Source organism: Palaemon carinicauda, chromosome 36 (genome assembly GCF_036898095.1).
Source record: "Palaemon carinicauda isolate YSFRI2023 chromosome 36, ASM3689809v2, whole genome shotgun sequence".
Lineage (NCBI taxonomy): Eukaryota > Metazoa > Arthropoda > Malacostraca > Decapoda > Palaemonidae > Palaemon > Palaemon carinicauda.
Genome location: NC_090760.1, coordinates 2867537 through 2886669, shown reverse-complemented (window position 1 = coordinate 2886669; position 19133 = coordinate 2867537). Strand labels below are relative to the sequence as shown.

Below are 19133 nucleotides of genomic sequence, written 5' to 3'. Positions count from 1 at the left end.
AGGCAAATGACCCCTGCACTGTAATGTAATTGTTCAGTGGCTGCTCTCTTCTTGATAAGGGTAGAAGAGAGACTGTAGCTATGATAAGCATCTCTTCTAGGAGAAGGACACTCCAAAATCTAACCATCCTTCTCTAGTCTTGGGTAGTACCACAGTCTCCATACTATGGTCTTCCATTGTATTGGGTTAAAGTTCTCTTGCTTGAAGGTACACTCAGGCACTATTCTATGTTTCCTAATTCCTTTCCTCACTGAGCTATTTTGCCTGTTGCAGCCCTTGGGTTTATAGCTTCCTGCTTTCCCAACAAGGTTGCCCCTTAGCTTTTAATAAACGGATTTTGAGCGAAGCGAAAAATCTATTTTTGGGTGAGATGGCCATGTCGTCGTGATGGAAGTTCCTTAAAGTAGCTTCCTAAGGGATATATGTACTACAGTGATATTCCCAGAGAATTTTACCTTTAGGTATCCAGAATTTTAACTCCTGGCACAAATATCCTTAAAATTTCTCCCAAGGATATCGCATAATATCAGCGGACGCATTCTTGACACACCTCCATAGCAATCTGCACCCCAAACAGCGTTTTGGCTTCGAGGAGGATGACAAAATAAAAGGGAGCCGTCCAAAGGCTCTCCCTGCTCTCGTAATACTATTGGGAATACAACAGTGCCATTCCCACGATGGCGGACATTCCTTGTAGCATTGAGCGTGGTGTTACAGATACAGTACCACGGGAGGGATACTGTGAAGATCTTTTCTTTTAGAAGAGATGGGTGGGTCCATCAGGACGACATGGCCATCTCGCCCAAAAATAGATTTTTCTCTTCGCTTTAAATCAGTTTTTTGGGCTCAAGCCATGTCGTCGTGATGGAAGCATACTGGAGCATTAGTGTATCTGTGGATTTTTAATCGGTGCCTTAACCTTATAGCAACCTTTTCTATGGTCATGGGGACCACATGAGACAAGGGACGTTACCGTTATTCGTCATCATCACTAATCATAACCAATGTTAGTGCTTCCTGCCTCCTACAGGGAAGAGTCATTATAGACAGTAGAAAAGGGATCTTGAGGTTAACGTACATAGTATGACCAAACATAAGTACACACCGAATATACAAATAGTCTCAGTTGTATATTTTGCTAAAATAACATCAGTGTCTCTTATATCTAAAATTTGATGCATACAAATATTTGAGGGATACTTACTTTGATAAGTTGAAGAACTCTGGCATCTATACATACAATTGTCTGGCGGAGGTGCACGCACTACATTCTAATAGACATTTATTACTAATAAATGACTAAAAGATGTTCAGTAAAACAAATGTATGACAATGGGATTATACCTGTAACAAGTACAGAGACTATATTTCCTTCTTGAAGAAAGAAAAGATGAGTGGCCACTCTCAGACTGAAGAAAAATTATAAAACAATTTCTCTTCATAATTCCTGTACTGGTTACTTCTATCTGCACTGTGTACTTCGTACACCGGCACTAGTGCTATCTGTATAATTCCACACCTGGGATTTTGAACAGCTAGTGTTATCATGGTAACTTAATTAAAAGTAGTCACACCTAAGAAGGGTGACCACTTCTCCCTTTAATTGATAGTCCCAGTCAATTAGCTGTTCATCGTAGAATTAGACGGCAGGTTAAATATTCTACCTGGCGTCACCACATATTGCTTCAGATCATGGATTTGTCTAGCATAGTGTATGTAGAACACTCGGGATGATTCTCATCCGTTACATGTGCGAGGACATGTGAAGTTCCAAACCATAAACTGTTTACCACAGTAATTAGGATGCAGGTTTTAATACACTACCTGCCGCCACTACGAAGTGTTTCAGTTCATGCACTTGTTTTGCATAGTGTTTGTAAAACCCTCTGGATGATTTCCATCCAGTGTATGAACGAAGGCGCTCAAAGTCCATATACTGAAAGAAGTTCAGTGATGAAGCAATCTTTCTCGTATCATGACCTGCGGGAGTGCTGTCCGGATCCTCTCTACGAATAAAGTAGGTGAGCTTCGCCCTTGGTTGTTTTAAGGATAAATTTGATCCAGAAGTTTCTCCTTGAAAGAGCTGTCCTCCCCTGAAGTCTGAAGTTCTACGAAGATAGACCTTTAGACACACTACAGGACAGAGAGACATCTTCCTTCAGAGGGCAGATTCTCCAGGGACCCCACCTCTTAGTGGGTAGCTCGTTTTTAGCGAGAAAGGATGGATCAGGAAATAGATACAGTTCTCCCACTTCCGTGAACTGAATGTGACCCTCATCTCTGGATAGGGCCACTATTTCACTAACTCTAGCCCCTGAGGCGATAGCGAACAGAAAAATAACCTTTTGGGTTAGATCCTTAAGAGAACAATCTTCATTGTTCACAGATGAGGCATAATGTAAGACCTTGTCCAAAGACCAAGAGATGGGCTTTGGTGGTACCGCAGGCTTAAGCCTAGCTCATGCCTTCGAAATCTTATTAAAGATTTCATTTGCCAGATCCACTTGAAAGGCATATAGGAGAGGCCTAGTCAAGGCTGACTTGCACGTATTTATCGTATTGGCCGCCAGACCTTGGCTATGAAGGTGGACAAAGAAGGACAGACAGAAGTTCATTGAAATTTCTTTCGGTCCTTTTGCTTTGACAAACGCAACCCACTTTTTCCAGGAAGACTCATATCGTCTCTAGTTGACTTGGCCTTGTATTCTTCTAAGAATTCTATATTGCCTTTTGAGATCCCAAACCTTTTTCTAACCGCTAGAGCGAGAAAATCATGAAATGAAGGGTTTGGGTTCTCTGTGATAAAACGAAGGCAGTTAATTTCTGAATCTTCGGAAATATACCTAGGGTCAGAGCTAGGACCAGCCTCATCTAGTCTATCAGCCCCACTAGAGGATCCTCGTATGGGGCTATATAGCGAGGTAGTTTCTTGAAGACGCTCGTGAAGAAGAGGTCGAATTGCAGTTCCGGGACTTGTTCCCATCTGGGAGGGAATATGTCTGCGCCCATGGACCATTCTAACTCTGTCGGTTTGTATCGAAATAGAGTATCCACCGTCACATCGTGGATCAGTGAAAAATGAACTGCTGGTAGGTGCCGTTCCTTTAAGAGAGGGATGGGTAACTTCACCAAGACTGAATGAGACGTTCGAATGTGACGTCTTATTATCGCTTTGGTGTCCCAGATCAGTCGTAGGGAGTCTGATCTGTGTGGAGGGGGCTTCCCCACCCATAAAAGGACCAGCAGAGTCTTGGGACTTTCGTACTCTAATTTCTGTTAGAGACGCGATTAAAGAGGGACCGATCTCGGTCTTTTTTTATCTCTTCAAGCGTTTGATGCCTGTTTTCTCCAAGCTCTTAACGCATCTTTCCGGTGTGTCCTTAGCACCAGGTCTGTCACTATAGGGAACTGGGGAAAGTTTAGCGCTTTTTCCTGTTGGCGTTTTGGAATTCTGACAATACCTGAGTCTCTTGACAGACCTCACGAGCTCCTTTTATATTTCCAAAGGAGAGGAGAGTTGATGTGAATGAGGGCTTCGATGGTTTTTTAAACATCGAAACCCCTGAGCTGGAGAAAGTCGAGACTTCTAGAAGCTTATCTTGCATCCGTGATGTCCCAAGAACCAGGTCATCTCTTTGAATGCACATTGGCCGAACACTTCGGGTGCTGCCCACTCCAGCCTCTTGATCAGGTATATTAATACCTGAACTATTTCTAGGCTTGAATTTGACGTGACTAAGTTCGTCAATCCTTTGAAGATACTTAGGACTGAGAGTCCGACACGTATCTTCCTTAGGATGAATGTTACTCTCTCTAACATGAATTTTAGATAGGAGGAATGGGGGTGGTTGACTGGAAGGTTCCGAAGGACACCTTTCAGGTCTGACAAGACTACGAACACCCTTAATTGGAACAAGGTCCATATGTTCAGAAGGATTATCATTCAGAACTTGCTGTTTTTTATGAACTTGTTGAGTGGCGACAAGTTCAGAATGGCTCATTGATATCTTGAGTCCTTCTCGTGAACACGAAGCAGCCTTCCCTGGAACTCGATGAGCTAAAGTTTTCTTACTACCTGTATGCTCTATAGCTCTCGGGTATACTCCTCCAGGAGGGTTTTGAACTGTAGGAGAAGGTAAGGAAATGATGGTAGGGACATTTCTGTTTCTCATCAATGGCTCATCTTGAATAGGCTTTGGACCGAAGGATCGAAGGTCCTGCGATCCTGAGGGAAAGTTCCTCCTGGCCGAAGCGTCTTTATGCTTCGAGTAGTCAGTAGGCTTAGACTTTTGACCATCTGCCTGTAGCACCGTGGTCACTGGAATAGTGGGATGTTGTTGAGCAGCCCGGATATTTCCAGCATTTCCGATCTTCTTTTTAGGTTGGGGACCCACAACCACAGAAGATTTACTGTTGCATCAGCGAACACAAACTCTACATGCTCTCATGGCCTTCATAAAGGCGTAAAGGTCCTTCACCAAGATAGCCATATGCATTTTGGCTATGACCATGAGCATGTCTGGGGTACTTTCGTAGGTTGAACACAACTCTATGTAGTTTTGTAGAGAAAGGGATGTCGCTAGTCTGTCCTTTGACTCCTGTTCATTACACAAGAGCAACTCAGACAATTTAGGGAGACATACCTTGAATTGTCAACTTGCGACGTCCTTGTCTAATTTTCCTACTGAAAATGTCAAATGGATTTCCTTCCAATCCTTTTCCTGTCCGGGAAAAGCTGGTGACAAAGGCTTGCATTCATCGAGTGTGGGACATGTCTTACCCGCCTCTACCGCTTTGGCAACAGAAGTAAATGCCTTCCCCATAAAGGGGAATGAGAGTGAAGTAGGACCAAGAAAGGAAGGGTGTCCGTTATTCAGTGAGAATACCTTCGACTCTGAATAACCCGCCTTTCTTAGACTACCTGAAAGGATAGTCTGTGCCTTATCATGGTTGAGAATCAAGACCTCCTTTGGTTCCGTTCCTTTTCTTGACTTTGGTTCGTACTTCAGTCGAACCCAACAATTAGGGAAAGCATCAAAGCTTGGCCAGAATTAAATTTTGTCCAAAGGAACAGCACGTATTTTCTCTGAGATGCAGAGATTGCCATTTGAAATCGGCATCTGCTCTGCAAACCTCCAGGGATTGATTATGGAGCATGTTGGTAGGTCTTGATTCATGGGTCGTTTGACTGACCCCTGGGAAGCGACAAGAGAAACTTCACGAGGATTTATCTTGCGTTTTACTTCCTGCTTTTCATTTTGTCTACGAAAGCGCTCTATTTGATTCTTCAGCTGGATACATAATTGTACCACATTATCCAAATAAGGGGTAGAAGACGAAGATGTCGACATCGATGGCTCTAAAGCCGGCACAAGCGGAGGAAATTCCGACGCAACATTTTCCTCTTCTACCTTGGGGCATTTCTTGCCCTTAATCCCAAAGGTTTTCTGGCCCTCAGGGGACGTAGTTAGCTCCCGAGGCACTACTGTTTCCTCACTTGCTTCCGGAAATAGTAGTTTACGCATCCCGTCATTAGGTAAGAAAGGTCCCGGAGAGATCTTTTGAAAGCCTCTCACCCAGTTGCGTAATTTATATTGAGCTGTATCCCTAGTCTATGTAGACTTGGGATTTTCAAAACCTTCGGACATTAATGTCCGACATATATTGCAAACCTGTGGGTTCCAATAATGTAGGGGTCCGGAAATAATATTGCAGGGGGCATGAAACCTGCAAGTATTATGACCGTAAAAATACTTACTCTTGGCCTTGCAGAGGACTGCAGCACAAGGTATCTGGTGTTCCTCCTGTAAAGAAAGAAAAACCAAATGAGTATACAATGGATTATCTCACTGACAGTCAATATGCAAATGTCCTATACAATAGAGTAGCTTAGGATAGTAAGCTATAAAGGGATAGTAGGAGATACATACTTGTGTACCCCTGTGAGCAAATCCTGTTGCCTCCCCTCAGTATTAACTACATGGAGATTTCTCTATAGAGTAACTCCAAGTAGAAGGACTCTTACCCCTAGGGGTAGAGAAGTATCAAATCACTGTCCCAAAATAACGTTAATACTGTGGGGTCAGGATGACTGATTCTTGATCAGAATACTGAAGAAAACTATTCATTCAATATATGAACGGTACCAGCAGAATGCTCGTACAAAATACTACTGTATCATGGTACTGTAGTTTTCTAATTGCAGTAAGTCTATATTGCAATTTACTGGCTACTGTACATCATGTATTGTAGTCTAGTCATTATGCTGCCTTCATAGTATCATATGACAGTATGGTCCATCTAGCATGAAGCCAGCTGGACTAGGAAAATAAAGACATATATTTGTATATCCCACTCAGCCTATTTGCTATAGTCTTCCTACTGTATTAAAATATAGTTTCCTGATCAGGGAGACTCAAGGAAAAAGGCTCCACCCTTTAAGGGTTAGGAGTGTATTACTCCTGCCTTGAAGTGTTTAATATTGTAGGGTAATCCTAATACTGATTTCTAATCAGGATATTGAAGAAATCATATTCATTCAATATAGGATTGGGCTCAGCAAATGCCTGTGTTGGATATCCAAAATATATTGGAAATAACTACTAGTATAAACTATATAGTAGTTTTCTATCTGCATTATATTCTATAATACAGATATACTGGCTACCTGTATAAAATATACAGTAGTTCAGCCGGCATGTAGCCGGCATAGCTAGGTCTTGCCGGCATACCTGGCATTCTAGCTAGAGAGAGAGAGAGAGATAGCATGGAAAAAAGGCTACTCCTTACTGTGAATGAATACAATAATTAAGGATGTAAAAGTCTAATTTGACTGCCTTTTTCCAGAAAGAAGGTTCTAATAGAAGGGGAGAATGTACCATTCAGGCTTCCATGCAGCTACATTACTATTGCCGACAAGGTACCGCCGATACACTGCCGGCCGGCAAGTCCAGCAGTACCAGTACAGTCGGCGTGCTGCCAACTGAGTCGGCACTATCTGTGCCGGCCTGGCCGGCAGTACCCCGGCAACAGGACCTGTAGCAGCAGTCCAAGGGAGGACTGAAGAACCTTGGGAACAGAAGGGACTTCCCTCTCACGGCCATCATGGTTGCCGGCAGCCATCTTGGCTGCCGGCAATTGCCGACAGATGATGTGGTTGGCGGCAGTATGCTCTGCCGTCAGCCAAAGACATGGCTCGAGAGGGAGTCTGGCTAGCAAAGGAAGGTTGCAAGATGCCGGCCTATAGAAAGACAATGGCTCAGCCATCAAAAGAGGACAGAGGGGTAGGGAACTAGGAACTAGGCCCCCTTAACATTTACCAGATTAAACTGCATCTGGAACTAGGTCCCCTTAACATTTACCAGATTAAACTGCAACTGGAACTAGGCCCCCTTAACATTCACCAGATTAAACTGCAACTGGAACTAGGTCCCCTTAACATTTACCAGATTAAACTGCAACTGGAACTAGGCCCCCTTAACATTCACCAGATTAAACTGCAACTGGAACTAGGTCCCCTTAACATTTACCAGATTAAACTGCAACACATTTACTCCAGGACAAACCTTTAAGAGATATACTGGGGGAAAACTGTAATACCCTGTACTTGAGAAAATTTATACAAAGTATTGGGTTATATTACGAGCTATAATTGATTTTATTAATTTATTTATTTATTTTACCCTTTTAATCCCTATTTATTTCACATCTAGATTTTATTGTATGAAAGTGTTACGATTTGTATTAAAGGTTAAAATGATACTAAATGGTGTGAGTGTACAGATATGATTGAATGATTTTCGTTATATAGCGCTGAATGGCCTTTGATGCCCCAGTGCTTGGCTTAATGCCTAAATCCCATATTCAATTCATAGGCCCCCTTAACATTCACCAGATTAAACTGCAACTGGAACTAGGCACCTTTAAATTTGTAGAGTCAAAAGCTTCAATAACCAGCTTGGCAAATAAACAGTATGCAGTGCTTAATATTTCAAGTGTCTCCTATCGAGAGATTTCACAGCGTCGATTTGAAGCTGCTATATTGGATGTTTGTCGTAAAAGGCTTCACAGGAGGTTGACTCAGAAAATCTTACATTTATCCAAAGGCCAAACAATAATTCCGGGTTGGTAGCTCTGCTCCACACCAGACACCACCTGGAAGAAATTTAAAGTTTTAATATCTCTGCCATGAAACTCTAGAATACTAACTTTTACAAACTTTTATAAGAACTAAAAGGGTTAACGAATAAAATTTCGTTTAAACTTCAATGAAATATATATTAAAAACTAAAAGGCCGTACAAATAAAAACATTTCAATAGTTAACCTGAACTTCAGTGATGTTATTAAAAGAACTAAAATGTAAGAAAAACATTTCAATAGTTAACCTGAACTTCAATGATGTATATTAAAAGAACTAAAATGTAAGAATAAAAACATTCAAATAGTTACAATGAACTATTTATCAAAAGAACTAGGTCATACGATTATAAATTTAATTACTGAACTTCAATGAACTAAGTCAATGTCAAAGCATAAATTTAGTATAAGAATATAAAAAATACAAATCTAAAAATAAGAACACTTGAGCAAAATCGAGAATTTTTGAATACTTACAATGATTATGGAGGAAGCTGTCCAAGATTATTTCCGTTTCAAGTAAATGTCCAAATTAACACCAAACTGGGGACAACCAGCGCCTGAAAGAATGGAATAAGATTTTAGGCTTCAGTAGTTAAGGTGTGTCAGATCTATGAATTTAAAAAAAAAAGTGTAATAAAAAATACTTAAAACGGTGATACACAAACTACAGTAGACAAATTTCTGGAAACTTAAGTCTTTAGCAACTTGCAACTTTAATTTTATGTCGGCGGTTAGCATTTACGATAAATTCGAAACTGAATATTATAAAGAGAGTAGAAAGCATGGCAGATAAAGCATGACACTTCCTTCCTGGCAAAGTTAGTTTCTTTGTTACGTAACTGAATATCTTAAAATTTAAAATTCTCGAGCTCACGATACGGAAGTTCAACCTGGTTTTAATTTTCATCATCACATCGGTTTGGTATGACAATCCATACTAGTGCTTAAGTTATATGCTAATAGGATAACTATACACAAAAGCCTCTTTAACAGACTAGAACTGGGATAACTTTCTCAGAAGTTCTACAGATATGGATCTTTTCAAGTTAAGTGGCCCCAACCACACTTCAGCTCTGATTAATACCTAACTATTCACCTTTAAATGTATCTTCATTTGGTGTACTTAAACGTTTAGTATAAGTCTTTAAAAGAATTCTTATTTAATAACACCAGTGGTAAAAATAGTTGTATCCGTCCTCATTACCAATTGAAATTACACTTTTCATATGTTACTCTAATTACTCTAAAACATAAGTTGGATTTTCCCTTTACCTAATTTCATTAAACACACCAAAGACTCGTTGCCATTTCTGTGTGGATTCCATGCTTTAACGGAATTGAAGGTTTAAAATTACCAAACAAGTTATACAAAATAAAGTATAGGCCTAAGCTAACTTCATTTCCTACATAACCCTAACCTTGCAACTGTATTCTATATACTAAGACTGATCATCAAACGATCAAGTAAAAATAAAACCTTAAAATATTAAAAACTTAGATAATCCAGTTTTTACCAATACATTTTTATTTAGTTGCCAATCGAGTTTCACAATTTATTTAATTAGCCAAGCTTATGCCCAACTAAAAGCACTCATTAAAATCACTTAATCAAAAGGGAATTTACGTAATTATTATATCAAAGTTATGAAACTAAAACATCTAAAATAGCCGTAATTATAATCTGAAATTCTCGGTAAAAATATACTGTTCAGTCGTATTTCAGTAAAATACAGGAGACCGTAACTTTTCTCTTTAACGGGCTTTGACAGTAATATCAATCTACCGGAATCCAGACATGGATGATTCTATCTTCGATTGTCTTCTTACCATTATGGCTAAGATACAAGAAGATGATAGAAAGGCTTCTTTTGTCTTTGTTGGTGATTTTAATGCTCACCATAGGGAGTGGTTAAGTTCTATCTCTCCTACCGATCGCCATGGCTTAAGAGCTTTAGACTTTGCCTCTGAATCAGGCTGTGAGCAAATCATAAATGAAGCTACTCACAGGTCTGGTAATTGCTTGGACCTTGTATACACTGACTCCCCTGGCGTTATAACTGGTAAGGTTGGTTCTCCAGTCGGGACATCTGATCATGCCTTGATTTCATTATTAGTGAAGACTGAGCAGCCTGTCCCTGATATATCATATTCTTGTAAAATTTATATGAAATCCCAAGCAGACTGGAATGGGATTTTACATGATCTTTTGTGCTTGAATTGGTCACAATTATATAATAGTGTAGATCCTGTTGTCCCTTTGAATGAGAATCTAGTCAACATAATTGATAGGCGTATCCCTTCTCGTGTGCTAAGGTACCGAGTGAAGGACAAACCGTGGTTCAATAATGATTGTAGACGTGCTTTTTTGGAGAAGCAGGAGGCCTATCAACTTTGGAAGGGTAACAGATCAGATTTGACCTGGAACAACTATACTCAGCTTCGAGCTTTTGCTCAGAGTGTTTATGCCTCAACTGAAAAGGAGTACAATTTAACCATAAAAGAAACACTTTCTGATACAACTCAGGAACATAAATGGTGGTCTACCCTTAAATCTGCACTCTTTGGTGTAGATGCAACAGTTCCTCCTTTACTTAAACCAGATGGCTCAGTCACTCACTGTCCAAAGGAAAAGGCAACGCTTTTGGCTGATGTTTTTGACAGTAAACAGAGTAATGAAAAACTTGAACTTCCTCATTCCTGTTTTCCTGAGGCTAAACTAACTAGTTTAGCTTTTCGATCTCGTGAGATTAAAGCTCTGTTGATGGACCTTGATGCTTATGGAGGTGTAGACCCAAATGGTATTTTTCCTTTGTTTTTTATAAAGACAGCAGATTTCTTAGCTCCAAAGTTATCTGTTATTTTGCGCAAGTTAGCAAGAAGAGGAGCTTTTAGCACTAGTTGGAGAATTGGTAATGTTACTCCTCTATGTAAATGTGTTTGTGGTAGCTCAAGTCCCACTGATTACCGCCCAATTTCCATAACTCCCATATTATCTAAAGTTTTTGAACGTCTTCTGGCAAAACGTCTTAATAGGTTTGCTGAAGGTAATCATCTACTCCCTAGTTTGCAATTTGGTTTTCGTAAAGGCCTTGGAGCATGTGATGCCCTTCTTACAATCTCCAATGCTGTACAGAAATCCCTTGATTGTGGTCGGGAAGTTCGTATGATTGGCCTTGATTTTAGTGCTGCCTTTGACCGTGTTAATCATGAGGCCCTTGTTTTCAAACTGAAACAGTTGGGAGTGGGTGGGTCGTTTCTTAGCATTATTATTGATTTTTTAAGTAATAGATCTCAAAGAGTTGTTGTTGATGGGCACCATAGTGATTATAGGAATGTGATATCTGGTGTTCCACAGGGTAGTGTTCTTGGCCCATTACTTTTCATACTATATACACATGACATGTGGTTTGGCCTAGAAAACAAGCTTGTTGCATATGCAGATGATGCTACTCTCTTTGCATCAATTCCATCCCCTGAATGTAGATCTAGGGTTGGTGAATCCCTTAATAGAGATTTAGCTAGAATTAGTGCATGGTGCAAATTTTGGGGTATGAAGTTGAATCCTAACAAAACTCAAAGTATGATTGTAAGTAGGTCAAGGACGGTGGTTCCTCAACATCCGGATCTCAGTATTGATAATGTTTCTTTAAATATGTATGACTCTTTCAAAATTTTAGGTGTGATTCTCGACAGTAAATTTACTTTTGAGAAACATATAAGGTCTGTGTCTTCTTCAATTTCACAAAAAATAGGCTTATTGAGAAAGTCTTTCAAGATTTTCGGTGATCAATCTATTCTGAAGAAGTGTTTTAATTCTTTCATTCTACCTAGTTTTGAGTATTGTTCTCCTGTCTGGTCTTCAGCTGCTGATTCTCATCTTAATTTGTTGGACAAAAACTTACGGTCTATTAAATTTCTTATTCCTGATCTAGATATTAATCTCTGGCACCGTCGTTCAATTAGTTCATTATGTATGTTGCATAAGATTTTTCACAACTCTGACCATCCTTTACATTCAGATCTCCCTGGACAATTCTATCCTGTTCGTAATACTAGGCAGGCAGTTAATTCTAATAGCCAGGCCTTCTCCATCACGAGGCTCAATACTACGCAGTACTCTAGAAGTTTTATTCCAGCTGTGACCAAGTTGTGGAATGATCTTCCTAATCGGGTGGTTGAATCAGTAGAACTTCAAAAGTTCAAAGTTGGAGCAAATGCTTTTTTGTTGACCAGGCAGACATAGTCTTTTTATAGTTTATTTATGACATATTTGTTTTTGATGTTGTTGATAGTTTATTATATGACATGTCTGTTTTGACGTTGTTTCTTATTTTAGAATGATTTATTGTTAATTTGTTCTCTTCATTTATTTATTTCCTTATTTCCTTTCCTCACTGAGCTATTTTTCCCTGTTGGAGCCCCTGGGCTTATAGCATCTTGCTTTTCCAACTAGGGTTGTAGCTTGGATAGTAATAATAATAATAATAATAATAATAATAATAATAATGACGTAAATATATCCATTTTTAAAACTTGTAAGCTATTCCAGTATTTTGATAGTTTTGACGGCAAAAACCAGCAAAAACTTATTGAAAATTGCTACGTTGCAATAAACTAGTAATCCTTTCCACTGTCCATTCAAGTCATTCAGACTGACGAATAAATAATGATAAAATAATGATAAAGCATTTAACCCTTTCACCCCCAAAAGGACGTACCGGTACGTTCTTGCAAAACACTGTTAATTACATGTTATTACATATTTTTTATAATTTTATGAGAAACTTCGGGCATTTTCCAAAAGAATGAGACCAACCTGACCTCTCTATGACAAAAATTAAGACTGTTAGAGCAATTTAAAAAAATATATATAGCAAAATGTGCTCGAAATTTAACCTTATGGTTAAGGTCAAGGTCAAGCAAAAGGTCGAGAAATAAGCTTCCGCTGCAAAGGTACGCGCTTTACTGAGTACCCCTCTATTTTTGTATTATATTTACAAATTCTAACTTTAGAATACAGTTTCCTATTAAAATTCTATATACAGTAAAATCTCCACATACGAATTTAATTCATTTCGGGACCTCCGTGCATTGGATCGAATATTTTTTGGGGCCTCCGTGCATTGGATCGAATATTTTTTGGGGCCTCTGTGCATTGGATCGAATATTTTTCGGGACCTCCGTGCATTGGATCGAATATTTTTCGGGACCTCCGTGCATTGGATCGAATATTTTTCGGGACCTCCGTGCATTGGATCGAATATTTTTCGGGACCAAATAGTTTTTGGGACCTCCGTGCGTTGTATCAAATATTTTTCGGGACCTCCGTGCATTGGATCGAATATTTTTTGGGACCAAATAGTTTTTGGGACCTCCGTGCATTGGATCAAATATTTTTCGGGACCTCCGTGCATTGGATCGAATATTTTTCGGGACCTCCATGCATTGGATCGAATATTTTTCGGGACCTCCGTGCATTGGATCGAATATTTTTCGGGACCTCCGTGCATTGGATCGAATATTTTTCGGGACCTCCGTGCATTGGATCGAATATTTTTCGGGACCTCCGTGCATTGGATCGAATATTTTTCGGGACCTCCGTGCATTGGATCAAATATTTTTCGGGACCTTTGTGCATTGGATCAAATAGTCCCATAAGAATACACTTGAAATTCATTTAATTCATTCCACAGCCCATAAACCTACGATAACTCCTTAATGAATATATAATTACACATAGCAATAAAACAAATGCATTATATAGATGTAAAAAAAAGAATATTTATAAAGAAATAATAAAAAGGGTTTTTTTACCTCAGAGACAGAGTAACGGAGGTGTATGCTTGACGAGGCAGGAGGAGACGGTCGGTGTGGAGGTAGAGGCGGCGACTGAGACTGAACTTTAACCTAACTAAGCTTATTTTCATTTAATTTTTATATTTTACAATTTTTTTTTCTATGTTTCTTTTTAACTTTTAATTTTTAATTTCACTCACTTCAATCTTTCTTTTCTTTCCTTCACTTTTACTTTCTTCATCACGATTTTTCAAAGAATCTATCTACAGAAGTTTGCTTGGTACGGCTTTTCAGAATGTTTCTGAAAAAGAGTCCAGCAGGCATCGTCGAGTCGTGAAGGTACGAGGTAAACTCGCGGTTTTTGTGGGCGGTGCTTCTCAACGAAGTCAGCAACCTCTTGATGATAGCCTACGATACGTTTGATCTCGGCCGAACCTACGACATTCTCTACCTCCTCGACGTCCTCCGTCTCCCTCGGCTGCGCGTGGATCTCGGGGCATTCTGCGTCCCCTCCGGCTCCTCGAGTTTGTCGGCGGTGAGCTCTTCGTGATGCTTCCCGACGAGTTCGGTGAGTTGGTCGGTGGTGAGCTCTTCCTGATGCTCTTCGACGAGTTCGGTGAGCTCTTCCTGATGCTCTTCAACGAGTTCGGTGAGCTCTTCCTGATGCTCTTCGACGAGTTCGGTGAGCTCTTCCTGATGCTCTTCGACGAGTTCGGTGAGCTCTTCCTGATGCTCTTCGACGAGTTCGGTGAGCTCTTCCTGATGCTCTTCGACGAGTTCGGTGAGCTCTTCCTGATGCTCTTCGACGAGTTCGGTGAGCTCTTCCTGATGCTCTTCGACGAGTTCGGTGAGCTCTTCCTGATGCTCTTCGACGAGTTCGGTGAGCTCTTCCTGATGCTCTTCGACGAGTTCGGTGAGCTCTTCCTGATGCTCTTCGACGAGTTCGGTGAGCTCTTCCTGATGCTCTTCGACGAGTTCGGCGAGTTCATTGGCGTTGAGCTCTTCGCAATACTCCTCGACGAGGTTGTTGATGTCATCTCCATCGATCGCCAGACCTGTGGACTTGCCAGTGGATGCAATCTCATCCCCGTCCGTCTCTGGACCAAGCACAGATGTAGGTTCGGGGCCAAACCCGTCAAAATATCTAGGAGAGCAACAGCATCAGACCAGAGCTTCTTCCAATCAGAATTAAGGGCGTGTCGAGTCACTCCCTCCCAAGCCTGATCTACGATCTTCAAGCAGGGTACGATATTAAAATGGCTCCTCCAAAATTCACACAGTTAAGTTGGTACTCTGTGTGATGTTAAAGCCCTGATTGAACAAGTTCTTGGTGTACAGTTTCTTAAAATTAGAGATAACTCGCTGGTCCATGGGCAGGAGGACAGGGGTGGTGTTCGGTGGGAAAAGCGGGACTATCATAAACTTGAACTCGTCGAGGATATCATCTTCGAGTTCTGGGGGGGGCGAGCGGAAGCAAGAACTTCAATGGCGAATCAATCTCTGGAAGGTACTTCTTGACAGCAGGGCCGGAAACTTGGTTAACCCATTCGACAAAGAGCCTAGTAACCGTAGCATTATTATGCCAGAAAACTTGCATCAAGTCCTTACTGACTTTATGCGCCTTAAATACCCTAGGATTTTCGTAATGGTAAGCCAATAACTGCTTGATTTTGCAGTCCCCGCTGCCATTGGCACACGGCAAAAGTCGAACAATCCTTCACATTCTTACGTCCAGGCCTTTTCTTCTCTTCGGTGTATGTTCAACCAGGCATTTTCTTCTCTTCGGTGTATGTTCAACCAGGCATTTTCTTCTCTTCGGTGTATGTTCAACCAGGCATTTTCTTCTCTTCGGTGTTTGTTTAACCAGGCATTTTTTCTCTTCGGTGTATGTTTAACCAGGCATTTTCTTCTCTTCGGTGTATGTTCAACCAGGCATTTTCTTCTCTTCGGTGTATGTTCAACCAGGCATTTTCTTCTCTACGGTGTATGTTCAACCAGGCATTTTCTTCTCTTCGGTGTATGATCAACCAGGCATTTTTTTCCAAAAGAAGAACGGTTTCATCACAGTTGAACAATTGTTGTGATACGTAGCCTTCTTCCTTCAGGATCTTTTCGAATTTCTCGACAAATTCGTCGGAAGCCTTGGCGTCTGAAGTTGAAGCCTCCCCATGCCGTACAACTGAATGGATCCAGGTCTGTTTCTTGAATTCCTCCGTTGTAGGATCGTTTGAACTCTGCCCCACATCACCCCCAGAGCCCGCCGCCTTTTAGTCATAATAGATAGCGCCGGCTTTCTCACATACGGTCGTCTCAGTGATCGTATCGCCAGCAACCTCCTTGTCCTTAATCCATACAAGCAAAAGGAGTTCCATCTCTTGCTGGGTAGGGCTGTGAGGTTTAGAGATGACGGTCATCCCCTCAGATGGTCTGACCGCTTCGATGGCCGCCTTATGCTTGATGACCGTCGAGATCGTAGACACGTTCCGGTCATGCTGTTTAGCCAGATCACTCGCACGCACAACGCGCTCATGTCTTTCTGTGATTTCGTTCTTAAATTCCAAGGAAAGCTTTACGTTCTTCCTTTTTTCACCGCTACTACCACTCACACTAGTACTCTTAGGACCCATGATTATAAAATCAAGGAAATGTGAAAAAGGAAGATATTAAGTACTATTAGTTACGGATCAAACTCGGGAGTGCCACACGATGCGCAGGAGAACTGTGAATTGACCGACGCCACCTCAACTGGCGTCCCTCCCAACGTGCTGCCGCCTAGCGGGGTAACCAAGAAACTGCGATGCTTAGAGGAACTTCGACGAAACTGCGACGACACTTCGACGACACTTCGACGAAACTTCGATGTCGTACGTTGGAAATCACATCGGATGTCGAGTCGAATATTCGATCTAATTTCACATCGGATGTTGGAGAATTTGTATGTTGAGGTTCCACTACCTTTGCACGATATCTTCCTTCTTCAGGCACCTGGTCCCCCCCTGGCATTCTCCTGCAGCAGGGTATTAATCTCTTACGAGAGGGTATCATAGTCGCCCAGGCTACTCTATGTGGCCAGGTTCATTAGTAAAATACTCCTCTGTACCCTTTTGCTTCATCCAATTCTTTCTTTCGCCTGCAGTGACATTCCCTCTTCTTTACCTTGAAGTTCGGGCCTTCGTCTCCGTACCCTTTGGCTTCATCCGATTCTTACTTTCGCCTGCAGTGACTTTCCCCTTCTTTACCTTGAAGTTCGAGCCTTCGTCTCTGTACCCTTTGGCTTCGTCCAATTCTTTCTTTCGCCTGCAGTGACTTTCCCCTTCTTTACCTTGTAGTTCGAGCCTTCGTCTCTGTACCCTTTGGCTTCGTCCAATTCTTTCTTTCGCCTGCAGTGACTTTCCCTCTTCTTTACCTTGAAGTTCGGGCCTTCGTCGCAAGCCCCTAGTTTTGATTCTCATTCCCGTTTCAAGGTTTAAAGGCCGTTTGTGAATGGCGGAGGCACGGGACAGTGACGTTATCCCTAGAGACTGACCACATACACTAGGACCGAGTAATCGCGATAAGGCCCTGGAGACTGACAATACATAACTGTACATATGTAAGTGTCCAAACGCCTCTCCAAGTTAGGAACAGGGAGGGCCAGGCAATGGCTGCTGATGACTCAGCAGGTAGATTAATAAGCTCCCTCAGCACTCCATCCTTAGCTCATAAGGATAGTGAGGATGTGGACACTCCGAGAAACTATTCACCTCGAGAGGAACTCATATCGTCAGTCCAGCAGAACGCCCGGCAGGGACGTTCCCATCGGGCCACCATTCGACACAGAATTGTGGTATAACACCCAGGCCCGAGCAACGAAGAGGATTCTCTAGTAGCTTAAAATCTTTGTACTGGTAACTCCCCGCCACATATCCGTCCAAAGGTCTCCGTTCCCATCGTCCGCGCAAGAGTTGTATCTGAATCCGATATCTTCGGACCGCAAAAATAGCCTCCTGGCTCCCTCCTCCTCCATGCCTTCCAACGGCCCTTCGTAGTTCATATCGCATTCGTCGTCGTGCAAGGTCCGCCAAACATTGTAGTCCTCGTCCGTTATTTTCTCGTTCTTCAGAAGCCCCTGCTGGCGTGCGCAGGGCCAGCACAACGCGCTCACCACTTCGACGTCCACGACGTAGCCCGTGTGCACCTCGATCCCCACGCCCATTCCACCCCTCGACTCCCGAGCCTTCACCCTCAACGTCGAGTCGTACGAGACGTCGATGTTCAGAATGCCGTTTTCATCTGGATGCAAATTGAACTCTTCTAAGTAATATTTCCTTATTTTTTCATATATATCTTCTTGCTCCGCCTTAAAATGCTCTTCCATACGCTCGTATAAATACTTTGCGTACTTGTTGAACTTGTACTGCCCTATCGATGTCAATCCCATTGCCGACTGGAGTTGTCTGATGCCTCCCGGACCAAAATCTTCCAAGATGGAGTGGTAAATAATGGCCGCAGTGGTTCTGAATAGACGAGCGCCTGAATTCCCCCTCCTGCTGGGACGGCAGCTGGCGGGTGCAGACGTCACTTCCGCGAGGCACCCAGGGCAAGATCTTATAACTTTTGTCTCCAACGCGTCGTCTACAAATTGCACTCGGTAATCTTCGTCGCATTCGCACCCGGGTAATCGTTCCCCAGAAATTTCTCCAAGTTGATTTCTACTCATGAGAACGAGTCGATCCTCTTCTGTTTCCACTTCTTTGCTGGTCGTTCCAGTTCCTTCCCTCGACAATCGTCGTCCGCAGACTTCTCTTAATCGTCTTTTGCTTATGAGAACGAGTTCGTCCTCACTTGCTTCTATTTCTTCACTAATATCGATGGTTTCTTTGCATGTCGTGGTACTTACGTCGACAGGAGTCTTGGAAGTGGAGGCAGTGGCTGCCGATACGTTGGTACAAGTCTCGGAGGTGGAGGCAGCGGCTGTCGATGCACTAGGAGCGGGTTTGTTCATCTGTTTGTTCGGTCGACTGCCCGAAATCTCATCCGGATGGCGCCTCTTTGACAAGACGCCACTGCCCTCACAGGGAGTCGGTGTAAGGTCAGGCAAGATTGCAGCCATAAGCATTGTTTCTTCCTCCACTACACTCTCTCTCTCCTTCATTAACTCTGCTAATATTGCCGTTTTTACGCTTCTTCCACATATTGGAGAGATGTAGCCCTCTT

The 19133-nt window shown here is 42.0% G+C and overlaps 1 protein-coding gene across 1 annotated transcript in view; it reads right to left on the bottom strand.

Annotated features, from left to right (window-relative positions):
- Positions 1 to 16564, bottom strand: part of LOC137628280 (trichohyalin-like) — a 63244-nt gene extending 46680 nt beyond the window's left edge. The window contains exon 1 of the mRNA XM_068359442.1: positions 16241 to 16564. Coding sequence (XP_068215543.1) covers positions 16241 to 16564 — 324 coding nt within the window. The remainder of the gene's footprint in view (positions 1 to 16240) is intronic.
- Positions 16565 to 19133: the final 2569 nt, after the last annotated feature.